The following is a 25421-nucleotide window of genomic DNA, read 5'->3' on the forward strand; positions in this document are numbered from 1 at the left end:
GTGGGGCAGCGTCGGTGCCACCCACAGAGCTATAAACTCTGTGCAGCAGCACCACTAGCACACCCCTAGTTATGGCCCTGACCACATTTTAACACTTACAGATTATAGGGGCAGCACAGACGGTGTGATGGTTAGCATTACTGCCTCATAGCACTGAGGTCGTGGGTTCGATTCACACCACGGCCCTAACTGTGTGGAGTTTGTATATTCTCCCTGTGCTTGCGTGGGTTTCCTCCGGGTACTCCGGTTTCCTCCCACATTCCAAAAATATACTGGTAGGTTAATTGGCTCCCAACAAAATTAAAACTCATGTGTATGTGTGTGTACATGTGGTAGGGAACATAGAATGTAAGCTTCACTGTGGCAGGGACTGATGTGAATGGACAAATATTCTCTGTAAAGCGCTGCGGAATATGTGTGCTGCGGTAATAAATAATAATAAATAAATAATATAGGCACCCTTGTGTAAAAAGGGGCTTCCCATGAGTTAATGGAAGCCAGAATAGCTGAGATCTTTACAAACCCTGGGCTTCTTAATGTTCTCTGAAGTGTAGGGGTTTATTGTCTGTTGATCCCACTTCTCACTAGACAATAACTTATGAGTGGGCACACAGTATGAAAGAGGGGACTCCCCTCTTTCAAAAGGAGGGTGCCCCCAAGTCAGGAGATGCAGGATGGTTGAGATAGGGAACTACTAGTCCCATCCGCCATCTACTGCACTTCATGTTTTTTTCTGTAGTGTAGGGTAAGTCTCACCCTCTGTGATGTCACATATTTATAGAGGATTAACATATACCTCTTATATCCCAACCACTCATGGCTTCATTGAGTACCAAGTTTAAACCAATGGCTGCTAAATAACCCCCAAAAATTAACCCACAAATTAAGACGTGGCCTTTACCTTCAAACACTGCCGCTGAGGGCGGACTTTTGAGGTTCCTTGATGTTGAGAACTGGCGACATTGTGAGCATCAGAGCCTGTGGGCGTCTGAGCTGGAGTAAGAAGCAACTTCTTTAGCTGCAAGACATGAAGCGAAGACACATCAGAGACTAAACAGTGTAAGTGTAGTGATAAATATGTACTTTAAATACATATGGATATGCACAAACACACACCATTCTTGAATAACAACTAGTATTTACCAAAACCCTGCAACTGTTTTTATTTGGATTACATTCTAGCTCTATGGCTAGAGGGATTTAAAGACTTGTGCTTCTATATAAAGTCTGCCAATATCAAGGACTCACCATTGTCCAATATATTCTGAATGGAACCCATATGAAGAGTCAGTGAAACACCTCTAGGGATCATAGATCACTAGCCAATTTAGGCTCCTGTCTAGGGCTACTGGTACTTCGGGGCCAAACTACTGCAGCAAGTTGTTACGTTTCGTGTAGTTTTTTTGTAAAATTATAAGAGGGGAGATGGATGTCAGAACCAATATGTTGTCTAGGGCACTCGATTCTATGTGCATCCATAAAGCAACATTCATGTTCTAGTTACATTAGGACCTGCAGAAAACGGATACAAGTTTGAGAACGTTTGTATCTGCTGACAATGTAACCCACAATATGCATGCTACTAAAATGATCAACACATTTACCTGCTCCACTTTTTAGTACGTTGAACGGGTGTTAAAGGCGGGAGAGGAGAAGAGTCGATAAATGGGGATCAGTGATCCCTATGTGGTCTATAGAATTATAATTTAGTTCAAAAGTGGCTTACCATAAATCTCAGTTGTGAATTTAGCAGTAGGGACAAGAGATAATTGTAATGTTTTTTTTTTTTCTAGTTCCAATTGTTATTCAACTCAAGTCAATAAACACATATGTACATAGCAATAATACAATGATCAAGGATGTTATTCATACAAAATAATCTACTTTTGTAGCACAAAATATGTTATGCTACAATTATTTAAAGCATAATGTATGAGATATAGGGGTCTATTTACTAATCAGTGTTAGGAGACAGAGTGAAGAGTGATAAGGTGCCAGCCAATCAGCTCCCAACTGTCATTTTTCAAACACAGCCTGTGAGATGACAGTTGGGAGCTGATTGGCTGGCACCTTATCACTTTCTTATCACTTTTCACTCTGTCTCCTAGCACTGCTTAGTAAATAGGCCCCATAATGTCATTCTATGATTTGCCAAAGCGCTCATATGTATTCACTGACAGGTACACATACACGCAATGTGTGTAGTAGAAGCAGAAACCTGGCTTGTACCCACACATATAACAAATGTGTGGAGCATGGTAGACTTTTTTGCAGAACAGATAATTAGGACGTTGAAACAGTGCCTTAGATGTGAAACAGACGCAGCACAAAGTAGCAGTCATTAGGCATACACATCATTTGTAAGCTCTTGATAAATGATGTCTTATGCCAGCCTGTTTTCTGTGGTACAAGTGTCACATGAAATGCAAGCAGAAATTACAAATATCATTTTATTTTTCTCCTGTGATATTGAAAATCTATTTTCCGCTAAGCCCAAAATACAACCTCTAGAGCAGGGCTTGACAAATTTTTCTAAAATCTAGGAGCCAGGATGAAAATCTAGGAGCCAGACCACCGTCCCCCCAAAATAATTACAGGACTGAGTGAGGAGCACAGCTCTGTGTGTTATGCAACTGTTATACGCACTATACTAATCCACAAAATGGTCACAGTTGAATGGATACAGTAAAATGAAGGTCCCCTCACTGCTCTGCATAGCTCCCCTATTCCACCCTCCAGTAATAACGGACCACATTTCACATAAAATACGGGTGCCAGAAAGTACAACAGAACCCCCCTCCTCTCGTGGTCACACCACTATCCCTCTGAAGCCGCTCCGCAATCCCTGACCACGCATAGACCCTACTACTGGAGAGCTCTATGCAGCCGGAGATAGGAGACAGTAGACAGCGGGGACGTACATGAGGATCAGTGTAGTCTGGGACAGACAGCAGGGCTCAGAGCAGGCCAGGATGGAGAGGAGTAGTCAGTGCAGGCTGGGACGGACAGAGGCACAGCAGTCACCGCAGGCGAAACTCAGCACGTGCACTCCTTTGCATGACAGGAACACCGCAATACTATAGGCACGAATCTCTGCCGGGACTGATGGGGATCTGCTTCCTCCCTCACTGCAAAATCTAGTAGCCAGGCAGCAAAATCTGGTAGCCATGGCGACCTGGCCCCTGGGATTTGTCGAGCCCTGCTCTAGAGGTACATGTAGATATTACAGTACCAAAGTTGAAACAGCCATAATGCTTAAATGTACACTATAATAATGCTATTCTGGACTACTCTCTTATAATGCCGGAGAGACTTCCGGGATAATAGTCACCCATCATCCTGCTGCCCATTATTATGATAGGGATGGAGTCTTGATAATACAATCACATCATCAAGGTTCTGCCCACACCAGGTAGTGTCCATTATTGTGCAGTGTGGGTAGGGCCATAAAGATACAAATTGCATTGCTAAGGCCCCGTAGAGATGCTACTTTGCCTGGGTATTATGGATATTTCTATACTGTATGTATTAGTACCTTCTACGTTTTGCAAGTACCTATTTTCATACTGATTTGTTTTGCATTTAAAAAAAAATGTAGTGCCTTTAAAAAAAATTCATATAAAGATAAGGCGAAACATTCATTAGCGGAATGAAATGGTTTACATACTGTACTTACAAGTAGACACTAGTGTTCATGACCACAATATCAGTCAAAGGGGTCATTAATCAAATCTGTGTTGAATTTACATTAATAAACCTGAAAACATTTTAGATTTTTTGTGCTAGTATCCCGTTATGTTTTAGGTAGTTTGACTACTGTATATCATAAGGACCACACATCTGTACATAAAACTAAACCTACATTTTATTTTAACATTTTGTCTAAGCTGCAAATCAATAATATTTCATTTCTATGGATGTACATCACGGGATGTCTGGTATAAATATAGTAAGTCTCCTCACTACGAAAATTCAAATATATAATACATGGAAGAGATCTAGAAACATGAAGATCTGCTCAGGTCATTGAAGCCATGTCACACTTACAGTAGTAGTGATCAAGAAGGTTTTAAGAGCTGATCGTCACTTATAGAATAGATGCAGGTACAGCAGGTGCTTTAGTTTCAGAATACTGAGTACCAGGAGAACAGGACATGAATGGCTAGTCTAAGTTTCTAAGCCATTATTGCAGCTTAAGAGGGAATGGACACCTGATTTACTACTGTAAACTACGGTACATTAATATCAAGCTGATCCAAAAAATATATTTTTTTTTATCTGCGTCTTGTTCTATCCAATCCATCGTCTTTGCCAGTGGCAAGTTATGTTAATTAGAGTAGGGAACAGATTTATCAAGTATTCTAACACTGTAGTTAATGCAGCATTTGGACTGTTGCCATTATACCGTAGCTACAGGAGAGGAATGACAATGTTCTTCACAAAATAGAATATCTGTATCTGCTAATGCACCAATGTAATGACATAATGACCGGTCCGCTTTGGGGACTGTAAATATTACATATCACCGGATCCTGGATATATCTCAGCTCTCTGTTTGGAATTCTGCCATCTGATTAAGGACTGATGGCTTTTAGTAAGAGTTGGTAAGGCACAGATGTGTCCTCATACACTGTTGCTCAAGTCACGGCAAATAGTCCCTCTTGGCACGCCAGGCCCTGTGCGAATCTGCTTACGCCGAGCGTCTTTTTTTCCCGAAAAATGCGTCTTCGTTGCAATGCGATGTGACTAGGACGCACCAGAAGACTGCACTGATTAATCTTATATGCAACACTTGTATATAATTGTGTGCGACTGAGTGACTCTGTATTCGAAGAGCTACAATACAGCGGCCGCGGCTTTTTTCCAAGCCATGTTCTAATATCACACATAGATACACAAGTGTCGCATATCATATTAATCAGTGCAGTGTACTGGTGCATCAGTCCCATGTCATTGCAACTAAGACGCATTTTCGGCTAAGACGACACAAAAATACGCTCATCACAAGCATGAGATCTGGCTACTCACTCCAGGCATCCTGCCATAGCTTTGCTGTTAAGGCATGCTTTTTTTCACTTATTCCTTATTATAATAATGACCAAAATGATATCTCTCTTGTATTAAAGTGCAGCAGAAAAGGGTTAGCTCCATCATGAGACTACAATATCCCCAGCAAAAGAGATATAATGCCAACAGCCCTCATTGCGACCTCTTCGGCATTTGCAGCATGTCTATTACAGTTCTGTGATATGCCCTTTAAAAAAAGAACCAAACATTTCTTTCTATGATATAAATACATATTACACATACAACATATGGATGAGTTTTTATATTTTTTTAAAGCCTTAAATGAAAAAATTCAGACCTTTGTTGCCTATCATACCCATGCAGGCGGCTATTCAGGGCCTCATCCATTTCCACTTTAAACAGTAGGAAGGGTTTCTTACTATAGACAGCTCATCTTCAGTTTCTAGACTCTTAGGGGACTCAGCTGGGTGGCTGGGTTTTGGCGATAGGACAGGTACGGGGTAGAAGTCCCCATCTCCCGACGATATGAAGGCTGACAAGCTGAGATCATCATCCTGTATATCATCCAGTGTCTGTGTGAGGGCTGCCAGCAAGGCCTCATTTTCACTGTCAATGATCTGAAAGAAGAAATGTGGTACAGAACAACACTGAGCATTTAATAAAGATCCAACTCACCACATAACACCGATTTCATATATTCTAGAATTCATTTAGTTATAGAATAGTGACAGTATGTTCCCAGGGCCGTATTATGAGATTACTGCTCATTTGAAGGGGCTGCAATAACACTGTCATTGGTTGATCTTGTTAAATACATAAAATGTACTACGGTGGTGCGTCAGAGAGGGTGTGGCTATCCCATGTAGTGAGTGCGGTGAAAGTCTCAAAAAGCATGCTATGCCCCTGAGCTGTAACACTTGTGGCCTCTCTCACCCCTGTAGCAGCACAATCTCCTCTCTCCACCATTGGTTTAGCACATCCTCCCCTTTCTACTCCTGTATTAACACAAACACATACCACCCTACACCTTGGAAACACATTGCCCTACAAACTACTAAACAAACCTCCCTGACACCAAGGCAGTGAGACTTAAGTCACCCTTTTGAGATTAGGCTCTACAGTTGTGCAGTGATCAGAGTGGGTATATGGTCAGGAGGTCGACACTCACTATGTCTACAATATATCAACTTCACAAAGCCAGCGCCAGGATCTGGTCACCGGCATGTTTAAAGTTATAACAACTGCATGGGTAAAATATCTCGCATATTTCTGCATGCCACCTCAACAGGCTATGAGCAGAAATGTTGGCACACCCAACTCTTGCGCCCGAACAGATCAACAGTTGAACTGCTCTGTCGGGGAAATCGGTATGACATACTGATCGATGGGATGCTGACTGTCAGTACACTGACAGTGGCATCCCGAAGGTTGAAATCCCGACAGGGGAACGGTGAGTACTGTTCCCCTTTCCTATCCTGTCCTCTCCTTTCCTACACCCTAATACTAACTCTCCCTACTCTGCACCCTAACCCCCCTGTAAGTGCCTAAACCTAACCCTCCCCCCATTAGTGCCTAACCCTAACTCTCCCGCCTTAGTGCCTAACCCTAAACCTCCCCAGGTGGTGCTTGCACCTAACCCCCCCTGCCTAGAGCCTAACCCTTACCTCCCCCTCCCGCAGCCTAACGCTAACACCCCCGGGGTGCCTAAACCTAAGTCGTCATCCCCCCGTGGTTGATACTCACCACTCCGCTGTGTCCTTATCGGGATGCCATCTGCCGGGATCCCGGCGTCGGCATCCCGAGTCATGTCGGGATTTCGGCGCCGGTGTTGTCTCGGCGTTCGGGATTCCGATGCCGGGTTCCGGCAGATGGCATCCCGCTTGTCGGGATGCTGACTGCATCCCCTGTTGGGTACCCGCTAGTAACAGCCATGAGGGAAAGCAATTGAATCGTCCCCAGTGAGCGACCTCCCATAACCAACCCATCAGAGCGTAGTTTAATAACTCTGATTCACTATCAGACTGGCCTCATGGACCAATGCAGAGGCTCACTGCAGCTGCTTGGGGTGGGAAAGACGCATTCTGCCAGTGGAATGCAGGACAGATAGAAAGGGATCCAGACATACTGGAGTAGTAGTATGATATAAATACATATTACATCAGTACTGCAAAATGTTGCCTTTTGGGCCGCCAGCTATACACCATTGTTCCATAGTAATATAATGACTGGAAATAAGGGCACTAACATCAAGACATGTTTAATACATAATTTACACTTATTTATACTAGTTGTGGTGAGATGCACTTTAATTTCAGTATGATGTTGTTTATAAGGAGCATTAGACATCTACAAGCTTCACAATGGTACTACTAATATATTAGGAGGAGCACTAAACATATACATAAACCTGAAAACACTAACTTAAAAGAGAGGCATGCTAAGCCTTTTTGATTATGCAATTATTTTCTTTTAAATAAGGGTATCTGTTAGGATTCTGTCCAGTTGATTTTTGGATTTCTGAAATGTGTTTAATGAATTGCTGGGGACTAGTCTATCTGTACAGAGGCTGGTTGCTGACTTTTTACAGAGAGGCTACACAGCGGTTTTATCACAGCCAGTTATGGTGAATGAACCATGATGTCCATAATAAACTACAGTCTGAAAAATAGGAATGTGAAAAAAACAATAATTTATATGTTGTTGCAATTAGACATTCAGTACAGCCAGGAATGTAACTAGACATTTGTGGGCCCCTTAACAACATATTGGTAAGTGTCCACATGTACTGCACAGTGATGATAATATCCCACACACTCGTATGTGGCTTTCACAGGGTAAGCGGGTCCTCTTCGGCTGCAGGTCACATGGCAGCTGCGGCACCTATGGTAGTCAGGCTCTTCAGCCCAGCACAATTTTAGTTCATGAAAAATTGTCACTTGAAACAAGCAGTGCATGTTTTACATTTACTTGCAGACCATTCTTGTTTATGTCTCCCAGAACATAAATGAATAAGCGGTCTAAAGTTGACTCTGGGTTTAGCGAGATATTGAGGTGGAATTGATTGCTTAAAAGAGGAAAAGCTTTCTGCCTCCTGTGCAGTTTGATTCCAAGGTCTGAGCCATTATCAGGCGCTGTATCTTGTGTTTGCTATAACCTGCTGGTAACCTAGCTCCCAAATCCCTTTAGTCCACTCACAGACTTTGCTGCAGTCTCTGAGACACTGGAGGTGTTTAAATGCAAACTCCCAAACATCCTGTACTGTGCGTTCAGCAGATCTCCAGAGACTCTAAATCCTTGCTGACAAATGAAGGCCTCCATCTCTAGGCGGAAAAAGCATAGACAAGCCTCGGGTGTTATATAAACCTGACAAAAGTAAAACTAATTGGCTGGTAAGCAAATAAAAGCAAACAAAAATATATTAATCTGAGCTCTGGGAAACACTAAAAGGGAAAGGAAAGTCTATATTTATATTGTATTACAGCCTATACTTACATTACTTGGCCACGCACCTCAGTCAACCTGCACAAACCTCATTTTGCCAAACTTGAACCAGACACACAAAAAAAAAATCAAAAAAGTTGAGGAGCTATGTAGTAGAGGTTGCACAGCGGTCAGAGCAATCCACGGCAATCTACTTATGCTGGGCGGAAAGCATCAAGCATGGCATTTTGGATGCGATATGTGCCGGCACTGATCGCATGCATAGCGGCGTTTAGTAATGCTGCATGCTTGTACAACTGTGATTAAAATTGCAAAGGAATGCTCTTCTGATAAAAGCTGTCCTTTGCGGTGTGCAGATTCTGGGTTTATGACCTGGGAGTCCTCCTGTGCATAAGCGGCAGTTGGCCTGTGCAAGCCGCGTGGGACACTGGGAGGGATCCGATTGGATTCCTCTCAGGAAATTATGCAATAAGAAGCCAATAGGCTTCTATTAGGCAACGCCATCTATAGAGGACATTGTCTATGGAGCTTGGTGCAAATGGGGAATGCGGGCAAACCTCCAAAAACAGCAGTTTTCAGAGTTTTGACCGCATTTTGGGTTTGACACATATCATCCACTATACGAAAGGACGCATTTACAGTGATGTCACAGTGATGATAAAAACACTTTGGCCAACAGCAAATGTAAGTGTATAGTGGTTTGTGTAGAATGAAAATTCTGTAGTCACCTGAAACAACTCCGAGTCATCAGTGCTGTACTGGCTGGACTCGTTCTCTGACTGGTCATTACACCACTGCAACTCATTAAAGCAACTGTTGGTGTCAAAATCACTGGCGTCCAACTGGGATAGATCAATCTCGGGGAAGTCCAGGGACAGAGACTCCTCACCAGGCTCCTAAAAGATAAACAAAGGACACATGATGACCAAGAAAACAACATGTTCTAAATGAAATCAAGAAAATCCCATTATCTACTGCACAAATGAACAGCTTTGCAGGTCTCTGACATCTAGCATACGTAAAATACATGTTCTGAAGCTCAAGCTGGTTTGTTTGAAGAAAAGGGAATATTTTGTAAGGGCAATTTGAAGTGTCATTCTGAACTAAAAACTAGGTCGACTCCAATCCTACATAGTGGTACGTACTACAACATTATATAGCAATAAGCTAGAGATATATTCTATAGAGCTTTGTGGTCATACACATCTGATTTCAATAGCATTTTAAGTTTTCTATAATCCTCTACATGTTATAGGAATACACGTAACAGTATCAATATTTTCTAGCTGCAGATGGAGGAAAATATGGTTCCTCATAGAAACATATCAATTTATATACTAAGGGTATGCCCATTATCATCCACCATCATATATAAGCTGTCAAATATGAATTCATAGTACATATTGGAGATGCAACTCAAACCACACCATATAATCCATCAACAGGCAGCAGTGGCACCATTCCTAGCCTACAGACATTAATAACGAGGGCAAATGTGTAGGACAATATCTCACAGGTCCATAAATGTTTGCTTCATAGTGACCTGATGAGTAACTCAGATGGAACAAAAAACCAAAGGCTAGTATTTGCAATAGCACCTGCGTCAACATCCTGCAATCCTCAGACGTCATCAACCATGGCTATACTCCCACTGGCCCTATTGTCTCTCATTACCCCCTCTCAGGGGCAAGGCCCACTCTCCTCCTCCCTCCTGTGCCCCAGTCTATAGCCTTTCATTTTATTCTGCATAACTGTTATGTGCATGTCTGGCTGTCATCCATGCCCTATGCTGAAGTCATCTGTCTGCCATGCGATTTGTGCGAAATAGCATCCATATCTAATTGTCATGTATGTAAGTGTGTTGTTTTGTTAGTCCCTAATGCTGACCTACTGAGTGATGCTATAGTAGTGCTTTGTACTTAGGCTGTGGTTATCTATTATATACTGTAGTGTACTTTGTATACAGAATACTCTAATTCTGATGATTTTAGGTCAACCCCTTGTACGGCGCCTTATATATAAAAGCTAACAACAATACATCTCTTTCCACCTTACATTGTGTGATTGTCAGACAGGAGACAACATCTATTCAGTAGGTTAATGTACAATATTTGACACCATCCAAAGTAATCTCTCTTTCATTCATTTTCCAATTTCATTCTAAAAATGCACATTTTTAAACAAATTTCTGCCGAGATAAGAAAAGAAATTTGATTTTAGCAACGCCAAGAAGAAAAGATCAGAAAAAAACATTACATTTAAAGATCTATTAAAATGAAGTTTGTCCCCGCATATTCGTATGTACAGAGCCAACACACTTACACTGCTCTGCAATTACTTTCATTACAGGTTTGTTTGGTTAATGAATAAGTACAGTAGTAGTTCAGTATCTGCTAATGAACAAGTATTTTCATATCTATCTTCACGATATTGGGATCCATTACATTTTACGGAGTATGTATATAGGGGCTGCTGCAGAGGTTGTAGCAAATACTCGAAAAACAATAATGTGCATGCAAAAGTAGTGAATTTCTGCCCATACCGTATATAGAGCCATCCGCATCTGTAGCATGTGCGCCTAGTTTGCGCAAGTCATCGTCATCAGTGGCATGAATTTATACTTGCCCTATAGCAAGTGCAAAATATATTCCTCCCAAAGGACATATATGTGTATACAAGGGCAATGAACAGGGGTGTGCGAGCAGCACCTGCATCTGGCCTTTGGATGCTCCAGGCACACACCCTGCAGACCGTACAGCCGCTCAAAGCATCCTCAGCATGACGTCATGTACTCAATGAGAGGGGCTGGCACAGGGTGCACTGTCACTTTGTTATGGTGGCGTGTGTATAGTTGCTGGTCTGAATAAGATGCATTTGTGAAAACACACCTTTACTGAACTTTGCGTACATTAGAAAGCCCGCTACCTAAATCTGTTCCTCCACTTTGGTCGTAGGGCTTGATGCGCCCATAATATGCCCCAGCCAGCAATCAAGATTTACTTTCTGGCCATGCACAGTGTGAAAATACAGAAAAAAGACAATGCCAACTAGCATAGTTCCCATTGGGCTTCAGCCCTAGTTACCAGATAATCACAAAGCATGGTGCTCTGGTTATCCAGCAATTTGTGCACTATATTCAAGCAACCAGATCTTTACAAGAGGGGATAACAAGTACTTTATCTAGTGCAACACAAGGAGAGGGTTCATGTCAATATATCAAACTAACAAAAATACATTAAAATATGCAACAACTACAGATGCAAAAAATCTATGCTTATGGTGCGTACACACAGGCCGATTAAAGTGGACGACTGTATGATAACGATATCGTTATCGTTCAGTCGTCCACTTTATCGTCCATTTTTAACACAAAAACGATGAATGATAACGACGACACGCGTTCCCGCAGGTCGTTCGTCTTTATTGTTCATCGGGTTAACATGCTGGCCAACCTGACGATGTCATCAGGTTGCTGCATGTTTAGGAATGGGGGAGAGAGCCCGGCGCTGAACGATATCGTTAATGATATCGTTCAGCGGGTGTGCTCAATGTCATGAACGACATTGAGCACACCCTGCCGGGGACACACTAGACGATATCGCTCAGGGAGCATATCGTCTACTGTGTACGCACCAATAGACTTTTGGAAAGGACCATATTTATATTTACTGTATTTATAAATACTATTTGGCAATGTACGAATGTCATTTACAAGACAGGTTTCTCATTGATAGCCATCATTCTTATTCTCATTAAGATGCAGTTGATGTTTGCCAGGGCCACTTATTACAGTAATCTAATAAAGCACAGAAGCTTCACTTAAAAAAAAAAATCTAACATGAAATCGCAGCCTACCTTTAAAAATCAAATACTGTTGTTACATTAGAGATTGTATGCTTGTTGCATACACATGTGCAAATTCCTTCTCTGGATTTCCCATTAACCTCATCGATTCCAGGGGACTGTGATGTTGAAATACTGCTGGCAGTAAAACTGTTAAAAATAGGTTTTACTATTCACACAGCACAAAGAGGAGGCCCTAGCTCTGTCTTGTGTAAAATATCCCTCTTCCCTCCCTCCACTCTCTATGAACGCAAGCTAAATATATCTCTCTAATTACAGAAAGCAGCTGGTACCTACAGTGGCTGTTTACTTTACACCATCACTGTCTGTTTGCATTATGTAAAGCAGGGGACAAATGATATAAGTTTTCAGAGTAACTTACCCAGCTAAGTGCAAGTCACTTCACTGCTTTGTGGGGATGAACCAAAGTTAATTTAGATCTATACAGTGGTTCCACTTACTTTATACACTTTGGGCCTGATTCAGCAGCGCACACAAGTGTATTGCTGAACGCAGATTCCCGACTATCGGGAATCTGCGCGTGCGCAGGACCCATTCTGCGAGTGTGCAGATGGGTCCTGATTGACAGGCAGAGGCGGCCGGCGTTCCCGGAAATGGGGCATGTCCGCCCTGTTTTCCAGGAGTGGCCAGCCCAGGGACTGCGTGGACGTATGCAGTGTGCTGGGCTCGCAAGCCGGTCAGCCTGAGTAATCACAAAAGTGATTGGACGTTGACAGATCAACAAGATTTTATTGACGTCAGTACTTAACAGGTCCACTACGTGCAGTGATTACTGCTACCCTTCTTGGTAAACTGTCCACAAGTTCCTGGACAACAGCAGGCGGTATGTTTTGCCATCTCCCATAAGTATGACCAACTGTGACACTGAAGAAGGTTGAGTCAGCCTAGAAAGCAACAGTCACACAAATTAGCCTCAGAGGTTCTCAATGGGGTTAAGACCTGGATTCTGAGCTAGCCAGTCCATCCGGGTTACCTAATTTTCTGTATACCAGTCCAGCTTCACCCTGGAAACATGACAGGTGACATTGTCGCCCTGATAAAACCATTAATTGTTTCTGTAGAATAGCAAGTACATGGGCCTCCCTATGACGAGTTCTTGTCGAAAATACCACATTAGTGGCCATTTGGAACTCATGTACAATGATATGCATTTCACTTGTGCAGGGGTGTCCAATCAATTTTGTCTACATAGTGTATAAGGAACAGGGATCCACAATGGACAACTTATCAAGCTCTACCAAAATAAAGAACTATTCAATATTAATTTGAAAGTACAAAGTAGGCGACCAGTTTTGGAATAGCCACCTTTAAACTCATACCTTAGGTTTGGTGTTGCCAAACCAGATGCCTACCTTGTCTTTTAATATGTGTTTTTTTATGGGATTTAACAACATTGCCAACTTTAATTATAAATCTTATTTTTCAAGATGGAGATGCTGCGAAAACTAGTCAACAATATATATATCCAATACAACTTTTTTTTTACAATATAGCGCCTCCTGAAGCAAGCAGTTGTTCAATTGTGATTTTAGTGTTGGGGGTCACCATGCCTTTGTACTCTCCAGTGAGGAGAATTAGTAGGCTCCATTATATACTTTGTTGTATGGATTACTTTATAAAACATTTCCAGATTATCCTAAAGCCTTAATTCCACAATGTGCTGTCAGTTATTGCAGTAGGTCGCTCAGAGGGGCATCCAGCATTGTTAGAAAAGAAAAGACTTCTGATAGAATAGTTCTTCTCATTACTAAGATGATAACATTCAAGAAATAACTTTCATGTTTATAAGGTTATTCATACTGATTTTTTTTAACTTGTACCGAAAAAAAAGGTTTTTGAGCTTCATTAGCTTTTTCCTGCATGTATTAGATTTATATAAGAGCATGTCATCATTGTATATCTGTTAATAGAAGGTTGTTTGGTTTTACTATATCATAGACTACAAAAAATGATGTCTTATTAACAAATTCCCATAAAGGCTTCTACGAGCTCCACTGACGTGCATGTACTCTGAAACTTGATGTATCAGCAGAATAAAAACAAATGCTGTTATAGCCTTTCTGGTAGCTGACTGAACGTTTGTTGTTAGCTAGGTTTCCGATTACCTTTTATTCCTGATAAACCCCCCCACCCATTAAAGTAACACACAAGCTCTGAACAAAAAATGGAGATGACTGAAAGTGCCTAGCAACAAACTTTACTTATACGCACATAGTGCCTGATTCAGAGATGGATGCAATGCAGATATTTACGTATTTGAGCGATTACCTGTAAACTGCGCACATGTCTAAGCCGCACTGCGCATGCGTAAAGGTAATATTTACCTGCAGTGTGACTGTCAGAGTGTTGGAGGGAGGTAACGGGGGAGGGGCAGCAAAAACGCAGACATGTCGATATAGTGTTCGGTCTGTGATGATGTACGCAATAAAAATGTCTCCAGGGTCTCAGTACATGCAGCCATACTGCGCAACCATAGGGTTACTTTGAAGGCCGATTATAAAAGGATCTGCAAAAAATGCTGCGTATTTGCACACGGTCACTTGGATTTGTAAAGCCACCAATGGGAGTCAATACAAATGTAGGCGTCGACGACATTTGCATTTTTTCGCACAACCTCTCCGTTCAGATTCGCAGTTGCAGTGGCGGCAATGGCGTACATCTCTGAATCTGAATCAGGCCCATGATGCACACACTGCGGTAAAAGGCTTTATACATTTCTGCAGGTACACTGTATACAAATATATTCATTGAAAACCATGGCTATGGCTCATATTGCTTTTACTCTATAGCAATCTTCACCAAGTTCTCCCACTCAGCTTAATTATAACCCACAAACTGAGATCTAAATATACCATTTCAAGTTGTCTTAAAACTGTGACTTAGAATTCACACACGCTTTAAATGCAAATTAAATGAGAATACGAAATGGCTACACGATTTTTTCCTTTGTTGAGAAACACTGCAGAGAAGGTGTGCAAACCGAATACATGGCAGTGGCAAAAATGTTTATGTGCAGGGCTGGGGTAAGAGGAAAAGGGTGACAGTTAAACCCACATTCTTTCTCCCACCAAGTAAACATAATATTCTGATGAGGAAGCCACTAAAAAGCTGGGTACACACTATAAGATCATGGGGGAGGTGTACTACACACTAAACAACCATCACTGCCATCTAAAGATATATCTCACCCCCATCCCCGGCGGCCTCTCCAACAAGTGTACGGCCAATCCATGTATGATATTATTATTAATTGGCACAAACATCTTCGGCAGCTCGGCAAAGCAATATATTCCTGTAGAACACTTATGTGAATCCATGGTACTTTCTGTAAACTGGAGCATCAATTCTAAGCTCTAAAACCATAATTTTTTTTCCCCTCAAAGCTGTCCCCAGCATTTCACCTATGCTTTTAGGATACGGTCACTAAGTAGCAGTAATTATTTACTTCTTCCTAGAGCTCTCAGATACATGGATTAAGGATAAAAGATCCCATACTTACAAATGTTTTACACCTATTCCGGAGCAGTACACAAAGCATGGCACCATGCTATTCCCAACCGTTACTGCAACAGAAGTGAGATTCAGTCTGAATAAGACTTATTTCTGGTCTATAATACGTTTGGGCAACCTGGAAGTCTGAGGCCGATGTCATAAATGTATTCTTCCTAATCTTAGGTAATGATATTACTCATTCAAGCAGGCAGCAGAGGACTAACACAACTCTTTGTCCATGATCAGTTCAGATGGAATCGGTATGTAATGCCGTTTCATGCCGATCATGGACAAAGAGACGCCGGAAGCTTGAACAGTGAAAATCCCGACTAAGGCTGGTAAGTACCCTAACCCTCCCCTCTCCCCCCCCTAACCCTCCCTTAGTGGTGCCTAACCCTAACATCCCCCCAGTGGTGCCTAAACCTAACCCCCGCTTCCCACACCCTAAACATAACCTCCCCCCAGTGCTGCCTAACCCTAACCCCCCTTCCCCTAGCCCTGAGTTTTTCAACCACTGTGCTGCGGCACACTAGTGAGAGGCGAGAGCCGCCGGTCGCAGAACGAACCGGGCAGCACTGCCTCTGAGCTCCTGTGGGAGGCTCAGACACACCCGGGCCGTGCCTAGAAGTGGCAGCGTGACATCACAGGTCACGCACGCCGCATCGCCTGTTTGCTCGGCCACCCGCCAATCACCCAACCCTTCGAAGACTCTCTGCTCAGACAGTGAAGGAGGAGAAGAGGTAAGTGAATTGGGTGGTGGACCAGGACACACAATGAGACACTGATGGGTACGAGGGGGGGGGGGGGGGAGAGCCCGATGGGGAGGAGGGGCCGGAGAAAGTGCAGAATAACAGACAACGTTGGGGATGGGGGGGAGAGCAGAACAGACACTGATGAGGAGGAGGGGGGAGCACAATAACACAGATGGGGAGGAGGGGGGACACAATAACACAGATGAGGAGGGGGGAGCACAATCACACAGATGGGGAGAAGGGGGGACAATAACACAGATGGGGAGGAGGGGGGAGCAGAATAACACAGACAGGGAGGTGAACCAGGGCAGGGACTGTACAGCTGCACCCAGTGACTCCTTCACAGTGTGTAATTATTCAGAAAATATTGGGGGGGGGGGGGTGTGTGCCAGTCTGTTTCTTTGCCAGGGGCACTCGGACCCCTAGATACTCCACTGGGGCGAATGTATGTGTGTTTTACTTCTCTGGGGCCAATGGATGTGCATTTTATTTCTGTGGAGGCCAATGTAGTGTGTTTTATTCCTGTGGAGGCAAGTGGGTGTGTTTTACTATGTGGGAGCCAATATGTATGTTTTTTCATAGGTCGCACACGCCGTATCGCCGGATGGTGTGCCTTGGCAATTTTAAAATCTTGCGTAGTGTGCCTCAAGTTGAAAATCACTGCCCTAGCCTAACCATAACCCTCCCCGTGGGTACCTAACCCCAAGTCCGCCCCCCCCCCCCCCCCCCCGCGCGCAGCTAACAGCTAGAACACCGCAGCGTACCTTCATTCGGGATGCCGGGCGTCGGGATTTCAGCGTGGGGCTAAAGATAGGTGTCGGGATTTAGACGCCTATCTTTAGTCCCTGGTCGAGCTTCCAGTGTCTGGATTCTGACGGGCGGCGGTATGTTAACCGCATCCCTTTCAGATAACACTATGAAAATAAATAGTTCTTTACGTTCATCGGACTCTTGTAAATCACTAAAGGGTAACTCCAGCTGAAATGTCATTTTTGCCCAAGTTTGAAGTTGGGGACTCTCATGATTCTCTCATCCCTGCCAGTCACGCTATACTTCTTATTCTGCCATGGACAACCAGAAGACTGAATAGCAGTATCTGACACAGACGCACACTGTTCAGGGACAAGAAAATCGCAGTGGTCATGGGGTGGGAAATGTCCCTAAAATAAACATCCTTTAAGCAGCACACTTGTTACACTTGGCTGATCTATGAGTCAGTGGGTAATCCATAAATTGAGGGTAAAACTAATGTACTGTACTGGTGGGTGGAATACTTGTCCTTTTAGCTCCAGAAAGAAATAGAAGTACTTCAGGTAATCGCTTTGCTGTGATATCTGCAGTAAGTGGTCTGGCTGATTTGACTAAATTAAATTGCTTTTAATGTAAAAGCTGAAATTGTAGGGCCCTAATTGATTAGCTGCACCAGCCGCTGTCTGTTTGGCATGCACAAGTGTTTTGCTTTGTAGCAAGTTACTCAGGAAGTATAAAGCCATCAGGATATCACAGACATAGAACATATTCAGGTAAATTTAGCAATGCACAGAATAATACAAACAGTTCTGGTTACTGAACAAAATAACTGAATCCCTAATCTGAATTTATCAACATTTCAGAAACTTTCCACATATATTCAAAGCTTCAATGCTCAAAATCAACATTTTATTTTAATAAATATATATATATATATATATATATATATATACACACACACACAGTATTTTTGTATTTATTTTTTTTGCTGCTTGCTTCTTTCCCCATAAGGCACTTCCTTGCGGTTTCCTCAGACAGCAGCTGAACAGTCTACCACTACAATGCAATACTATACTGATTAGAAGCAAGCTCTGCCAAAACAATATATGCCAGGAAAAGTCTGAAGATTGTTAATGACCTGCCAGAAATTACTCGTGCAGGCCCCACTTGCTAAACTTATCGTCCTCCTGTCACATGTACAGTATGTAACTGGTGGTACTGCTACAAAATGGTGGGTACAATAGATGTTTTACAAAATGGCCACTGTGGTTTGGTAATATTCTGTTATTTATTTGAAGGGAATAAAAGATATGCAAATTAAAAATATTTTTATGTTATTTAGCAGTTAACTTTTCATTAGAGTAAATAAACAATGATAAGTTAAAAACCTTCACTGCTAAGAACAAGTGGGTCTCATTCTAGGCACTGCAGAGGTTGAAGTGGGGGAGGAGGCTTACCTAACAGTCCCTACCCTTACAGTTGCTGACGCGTGGACAGGCGAGAGGGGTGGGGCTTTATGACATCACTGTATCAAGAACACAGCAACATAATTAAGGCCCGCTTCTTGCAGAGGTTTTTTTTTTTAAGCCATTAAACATGTTCTCACTCACTCATCCGGGCAGCCACGGACTTGTTTGCAAGAGGAGAGATCCCTCGAAATTATATAAACCCAAAAATGTATTGTTGTAAACATGTATGCACATTTGCTATTAATTCACTTTATTGCAATTTCCATTAAACATGGCATTTCAGGTAGATTATCTTTGCTGTGAGAGGAGAAATTAGCAAACTAAAGCTACAGTATTGTCAAGAAAATCAAAAGCTTCTGTAAAAAGAAGTATAACGTGTGTAGGGCTGGTCGGACAATTACGCAGACTATGCTGGCGCATAGAAAGCCAGCCAGCAGAGGGCGCTGCTAGGAACACATATGCTTCCTGCGGCATGTCCACAGAACAGAGGACTGTGCAGCCTGGCGCACAGACGAGAAAGAATCCTGGGGGCTCCGTTTCCACTCTCTCCTTCCCCTTAGCAACAGCGCACTGCAAAGCACCCAAAGCTGTGAGTGAGGGGAAGGGCAGAGGCTTACGACTGCTAACGGGGTCAGTACGTCCCTGCATGTGTGGGTACTGTATAACTGATCACCAATTTTGATGTTTAAATGTGACCAGCCCATAAAATGTCCAAACCGGCTTAGCAGCGAAGGGGGTTAAAGAACATTTGATGTTAAAAAAAAAAATCTGATCTGATATATTCCAGCATTGTAAAAAGGTACATATAGCTTTAGGGCTAATGTTCCAGAATGACACAAATTATTCTGAATACTTATCTCAACTAAAACACTGTATTTCATGCTTCGGAAACCTCTGAAAGCTACAGTATATGTTGCCTAGATTGTGTAGTTTATATTAGAAAAACAAAACCCTCTCTCAAAACAATGATGTTTATATATACACTACTACAATAAGCACAAATGTATGTGGGTGCCACACAGCAAGAGCACAACTGTCTTTTCTGATTGTGTTACATAAAACACCACACACAAGCCCTCATCCATTCATGTGGACTGTATATACTACTGAATGCAAAAATGTAGTCTTTCCTGTCTTTTGGCTAAACACACTTGTATAACACTACATTTTTTATAAAAGTAGAAATACTGTCATATTTTAGATCACAATGTCCAATATTTGTTTTTTTTGTTTTTTTCATTTAGAAATGATTTAGCATGAATAAAATGAAGCAGCTTTTGAATTTGAATAGCTTGACATGATTGCTGTAATATCAACTGATTTAAAATTAAATAAATATTTTCTTTTGTTATATCTTATAAAAAATACTACATGAAGCTACCTGACATTCATTTTGTAACTGAAAGATAACATTGTTTCCCAATGACCCAACAACCCACGTGTGTTGTTCATATCGGGAGTGTTTTTTCCTCAACGATGCCTGTTCCATTCAGGGTTTATATCCAATCAGTTCTAATATGACTAATTTGTAATGCAAATCAAACACCAGTGGGTGTAATGCTTTAATAGGCTACATGGTACTTGTGTACTTTACGGACTCACTGCAAATAGAACCCAAGTGTGTTACACTCATTATTATTATCAATCATGGTAATGGCTAAATCACCTTCATGGAGAGGACCCTGACATCATCAGCCAGTGTCCAGCATCATTCCTAGTGTCCAACATTATTCCTTACCATCCAAGTGGGCATAGAGGGGGAATATAACCTTTTGGCGAGCGTAGCGAGCCACCGAGCCCCAAGCGCAGCGAGCTTAGCGAGCCCGCGACGGGACAACTTTCTTCTTTAGGTGGGGACAACTTTCGGTACTTGTGTACGTAAAGTACACAAGTACCATTTAAAACATTCATTGGGTTCTCTCTGCAATGAGTCCGTAAAGTACACAAGTACCAGCTACACTAAATAAAAAGTTTCAGCAAGGAAAATGGCTGCCTACACTTAGTGTAAGTAGGCGACAGGTATGAAAGATAACCTCCAGCTCACGCCAATAATTTCCTGGCACTTAGTGCTTATTTAGAATTCTTATCAATCACATTAGCCAATCTTTTTATAGTAAATAATTCATTGGAAAATGCCACTTCCTACAAAACATACAATGACAAATGTAAGAGCATCTGGTCTTGCACTATGAATCAAGGACGGAAGACTTACTAAAAGTGTGAGAACATTATTAAAAGAAATTGTGTGCAATTTAAATGAAGATGTTGTACCAAAAAGCTATTACAGAGCAGAATGTTTAAAAAATGATGTGCAATGTGCTCTAATGATAATAGTGTTCCCATCTCAGATACGACTGTTACACATCTGGTTGAAAATATTGGGAGCTGCTCTACAGCTGGGGCTACCGAGCTCAGTTACTAGAAATCTTAGCGCCTAGAGCATTAAGGAAATCACACACTCACCAAGCCCTCAGTTGTAACCAATTGAACCTAAAATATTAAATCCCTGTGCCACCCTTATCACCACCTAAACCGCGTAAGGGAAATGGCTGCTCTGTCAGTGAGGAACAAGAAAGTGCTGCTCACCTCTGAAGGTTTCTCTGAGTGTTCTATTACCTGCAATACACAACTGTCCCACGCTAAAAGTTTCATCTAAGTCTTCGTCTAACACAAGGTGAAACACAACCCTCTCACAGTATCTACTCAGAGATACACATTTGAAAACTGAACCCATTTGGGTTAAAACATTACTATTTATGTTACTATGACCCATTCGGCGATCTCTGTCCCTTCTGTATCGCATCATCCTAATGCTAATGTGATACATAATGGCTACTGGTCGGCCACGGCGCTTATGTTGAAGACAGCTAATAGCCACAAGATCTCAACGTGAGCGAACCGCGCATGAGTGAGGAAGTCCGGAGGCGGCGGGTGGCAAGTAACCAAAGCACCATCCCCAGATAACTATATGTAATTAGACAAGAAACACATAGCTTAGTAATTGGTGATCACACTTGGTGAATGCAAACTGTGCTCAGGAGCATTAGGGTCAAAATGTATCAAGCGGTGATAACCCCTTTATTCCACATTCTCACAAAAGAAAAGGTGACGCTACTAAGAGAAGAATAAGGCGCCACTGGAGAAATCTCAAATTTCTCCACGTATGGTCTTTTAATACGTTTTGGAGAAGACGTAATAACCATTTTTTCATAAAAAATACAGGAAAAAGGGATGGTCCCATCCGATACATTTTCCCCTAAATGCTCCTGTGCACAGTATACTTGAAATTTGCATTCACCAAGCTGACCAGAGCCGTAACTAGACTTTTTGGTGCCCTGTGCAAGAAAGAGCATTGGTGCCCCCCCTATATTTCAAATAGGGACATAACGAACCCGAAAAATGGGCATGACCTCATGGGGAAGGGCCAGGGAAGATATAGGGGCAGCCAGAAGATGCTGGGGATAAAATAAGAGGAAGCTACAAGTGAGAATGATAATAAATAGAAAATTGACAGGTCCAAACAGCGCCCCTGCCCTGCGGTGCCCTGTGCCATGGCACTGGTCACACTACCCTAGTTACGGCCCTGAAGCTGACTAGTTACTAGAATGTGAAAACCCACTAGATAGCAAATAACAGCAACAAAGGAGTAAAAGTTACACCTAAAAATAACCTTTGGAGTTACAGTAATTTAAAACCAAATAAAACAATTAGTCGCCAGTGCCATGTTATATCTGCCATCAAATATAAAATCCCTTATCACATAAATAAAACATTTGAAGGGCGCCATATAGGTCAAAAGTGCTTCATACAAACCAGCTTACCATATAATTAACTACTATGGCCTGTTGCAATTTCAAATTACTTTGGAAACTGTAATACAAACAATACGCCCTTAAGAATTGTAATAAAAGAAAGTCAAATCATCAATATCCGTATGATGTATAGCTGTGCAGAATCTCCAGGATGGCTTTTCCTGAAAGCCTTGTTAATGCAGCCTACAAACCATCTGCTTGGTTTTAAGCTTACAAAATGCCCACATTACCCAGCGAGAACTCTCATTAGACGGATGAGAGATGGGAAAGACATTATTGTGATTTCTAATGTAACCATTTGGTATACCACAGTATATTCAGTTCTTAGGGCTGATTGTCATCAGCCCACTTAAAAACACCGGCTGCATCTCTTCAGGTCCAGCAGGGCAATAACATACTGAAATTGCCAGTAGCAGTAATAGGATATTTAAGGTTTTGTTCCTCCTAAATAAAAGCATGTTACATTGGAAACAGAAAAAAAAAAGAATGCAAAGATTTATAATGTAATAAAGTCCCCTTACATTTGGTATAGTTATATTAATGGTACACAGGCACCATTACACAATTTTACTTTTAAGTCAATAATTAATTTAGTTACAAAATGTACTTTATATAGATTGCATAAAACATATTTACCGAACACTGGCTGTTCCTAAAGGGACAGTTTCATACACTACTGCACAAGCTACAGACTTAGCCAATGCCAACCTTTGAGTATTTTTGGCAAAGTGTTTTTGTTTTTAAATCTTCACCCTTGGACTGTTGGGTAGAGGGGTTGTTATTCTTTAAAACAGGCCACCTGATTATACTACTGGATCAGCATATTAATGTTTAGTTTGCTAGCCAAATGTTGGTGACGTCATGCAAGTAAATCCCTAACACTGTAAATGCCTTCTGGCAGGACTATAATCCAATATAAAAACAGTAAAACTATGAACTTTGGGCCTGATTCACTACCGTACGCAACTGCGATTATACACGCAATCGGCCGATTGTTGCATTCTGCGCATACATCGTGGTGCGCGTGAGCGAACTAGCCACTGTGATCGGGACTGTGATCACAGAGGCTGCGCAGACCCATCGCAGAGTGATTGACAGGAAGTGCCATTTGTGGGTGGTGACAAGGGGGTGGTTGGGCGAACACAGGCGTGCCAGGGTGTTACAACGCCGTTGCAGGGGAGTGCATAAATTAGCCACTGCGATGGCCTACGCAGTCTGAGTTCTCATAGTGTGTGTGGTTGTTAGCAATTTCTGAGTAAGGTCAGAGCTCGTGCAAGTGTGCGTGAGGCTGCGACGGTACCCGATTGTACCGATGGTTTCGCAGTTTTGCTAAACATTACGGATGTGTGGTAAGTAAAGTGGGCGTCCTTGTTTAGTGCTGCGAGGGAATAGTGATCGCAATGAATTAGCATAGTATCGCAGTTGAACTGCTTGCGTAATCGCTATTGTATACGCAATTGCGTACGGTAGTGAATCAGCCCCTTTGAACTGAAATAGGTACACAGAATGCAGATAACACTTCAGCCTTAATTGCACAGTAATCAGATATTTGTAATGCAATCTTGAGGAGGTAACTAAGAAAGTATTAAAATGCCTAATAAATCAAATAAATGTGCGTGTTTATGAAGAGGATGGTAAAGTAGAACATGCTGCAATTAGGTCACAATGAATATATTGCTTCCTGTGACTGTTCACAGTTATCATTGTGTAATTTGTAACTTGCAGTGTAATACTTGATGGTCTACTCTTAATGGACTCTGCACTGGGGAGAAGCTGCGTACAACGGGTACAATGCACCCAAATAAGCAAAACAAAAACAGGTTGCTAGAGACACCTTGTAACATGGTTTCTGAAATACTGACCCTAGACTAGGGACCACATGACAAACAGAGCACCACAATACACTGTACGATGTATGGGGGAGATGTCCATTCACTGCCTGAAAGACGGTCAGGTGGACTGGACAGGTTTGACAACCAAACAATCAAGTTTGCAGTCTATGGTCGACTGCAAAGTTCATAGTCTGTAGCAGGAGTACCTCAGTCAGTGATGGGCCATAGGCGGCCCTCCTAGCCTGTACCTGCGCTCCTCAGAACCATCTTGATTTGTGGTTAGAATTGATTGTAACGATGATTTGGTATGTAACTGCTGATATGTAATTACAGATAGGTGCCTCTAGCATAAAATGTATCAATTTCACTCTTTACTGTGATTGTACAGTAATGTGCGGCCCTTTAAAAGGTTTGAGAGCTGTTCTGAAGTGTATGAGGTTCTCCATCACTGACCTAGGTGCACCCATCATTTTATCTCCCTGAAAGCTCATACAGAAGAGCTCCAATCACTTTGAGTCATTGATAGCTCCCACCCTTATGTGCTGCACTTACTATGACAGCTCATACAAATGGGTGCTCTTCCTTCCTTCCCAGAGCTTATACACATGGGTACTCCCATCACTCAGAGTTTTTACACATGTTACTTCCAAACTGACCCTCTGGCATCTCATGCATATACTGTAGGCGCTCTTTTGTGCTCACTATGGGCAGTATGCACTCTACTGAAAAATGCAGTCAAACCTCTGAAAATGCTGTTTTCAGAGGTTTGGCCGCAATCCTCATATGTACTGACCTCCGAAAAGCGAAACTTTCCAGAGCTTGGACCGGATAGGTGGCGCCATCTTTAGATGGTGTTGCCTAATAGAAGCCGGTGGCCTTATCTGAGACATCCTAGAGGGATCCAATAGAATCCCCTCCCATGTACTCCCACAGTTTGCAAATGCATTGGCCAAAGGCCGCACATGCGCAGAAGGACTCCCG

The 25421-nt window shown here is 42.2% G+C and overlaps 1 protein-coding gene across 2 annotated transcripts in view; it reads right to left on the bottom strand.

The window, feature by feature from the left end:
• The window catches only part of PPARGC1B (PPARG coactivator 1 beta), a 112410-nt gene that overhangs the window by 26580 nt on the left and 60409 nt on the right, over positions 1 to 25421 (bottom strand). For both annotated transcript variants that reach the window (XM_088475771.1, XM_088475772.1), the window contains exons 2-4: positions 9198 to 9365; positions 5448 to 5645; positions 902 to 1018 (exon numbers count right to left, since the gene is read on the bottom strand). In XM_088475771.1, coding sequence (XP_088331897.1) covers positions 902 to 1018; positions 5448 to 5645; positions 9198 to 9365 — 483 coding nt within the window. The remainder of the gene's footprint in view (positions 1 to 901; positions 1019 to 5447; positions 5646 to 9197; positions 9366 to 25421) is intronic.

Source organism: Taudactylus pleione, unplaced genomic scaffold, assembly GCF_031769625.1.
Source record: "Taudactylus pleione unplaced genomic scaffold, aTauple2 ptg000178l, whole genome shotgun sequence".
Classification (NCBI taxonomy): domain Eukaryota; kingdom Metazoa; phylum Chordata; class Amphibia; order Anura; family Myobatrachidae; genus Taudactylus; species Taudactylus pleione.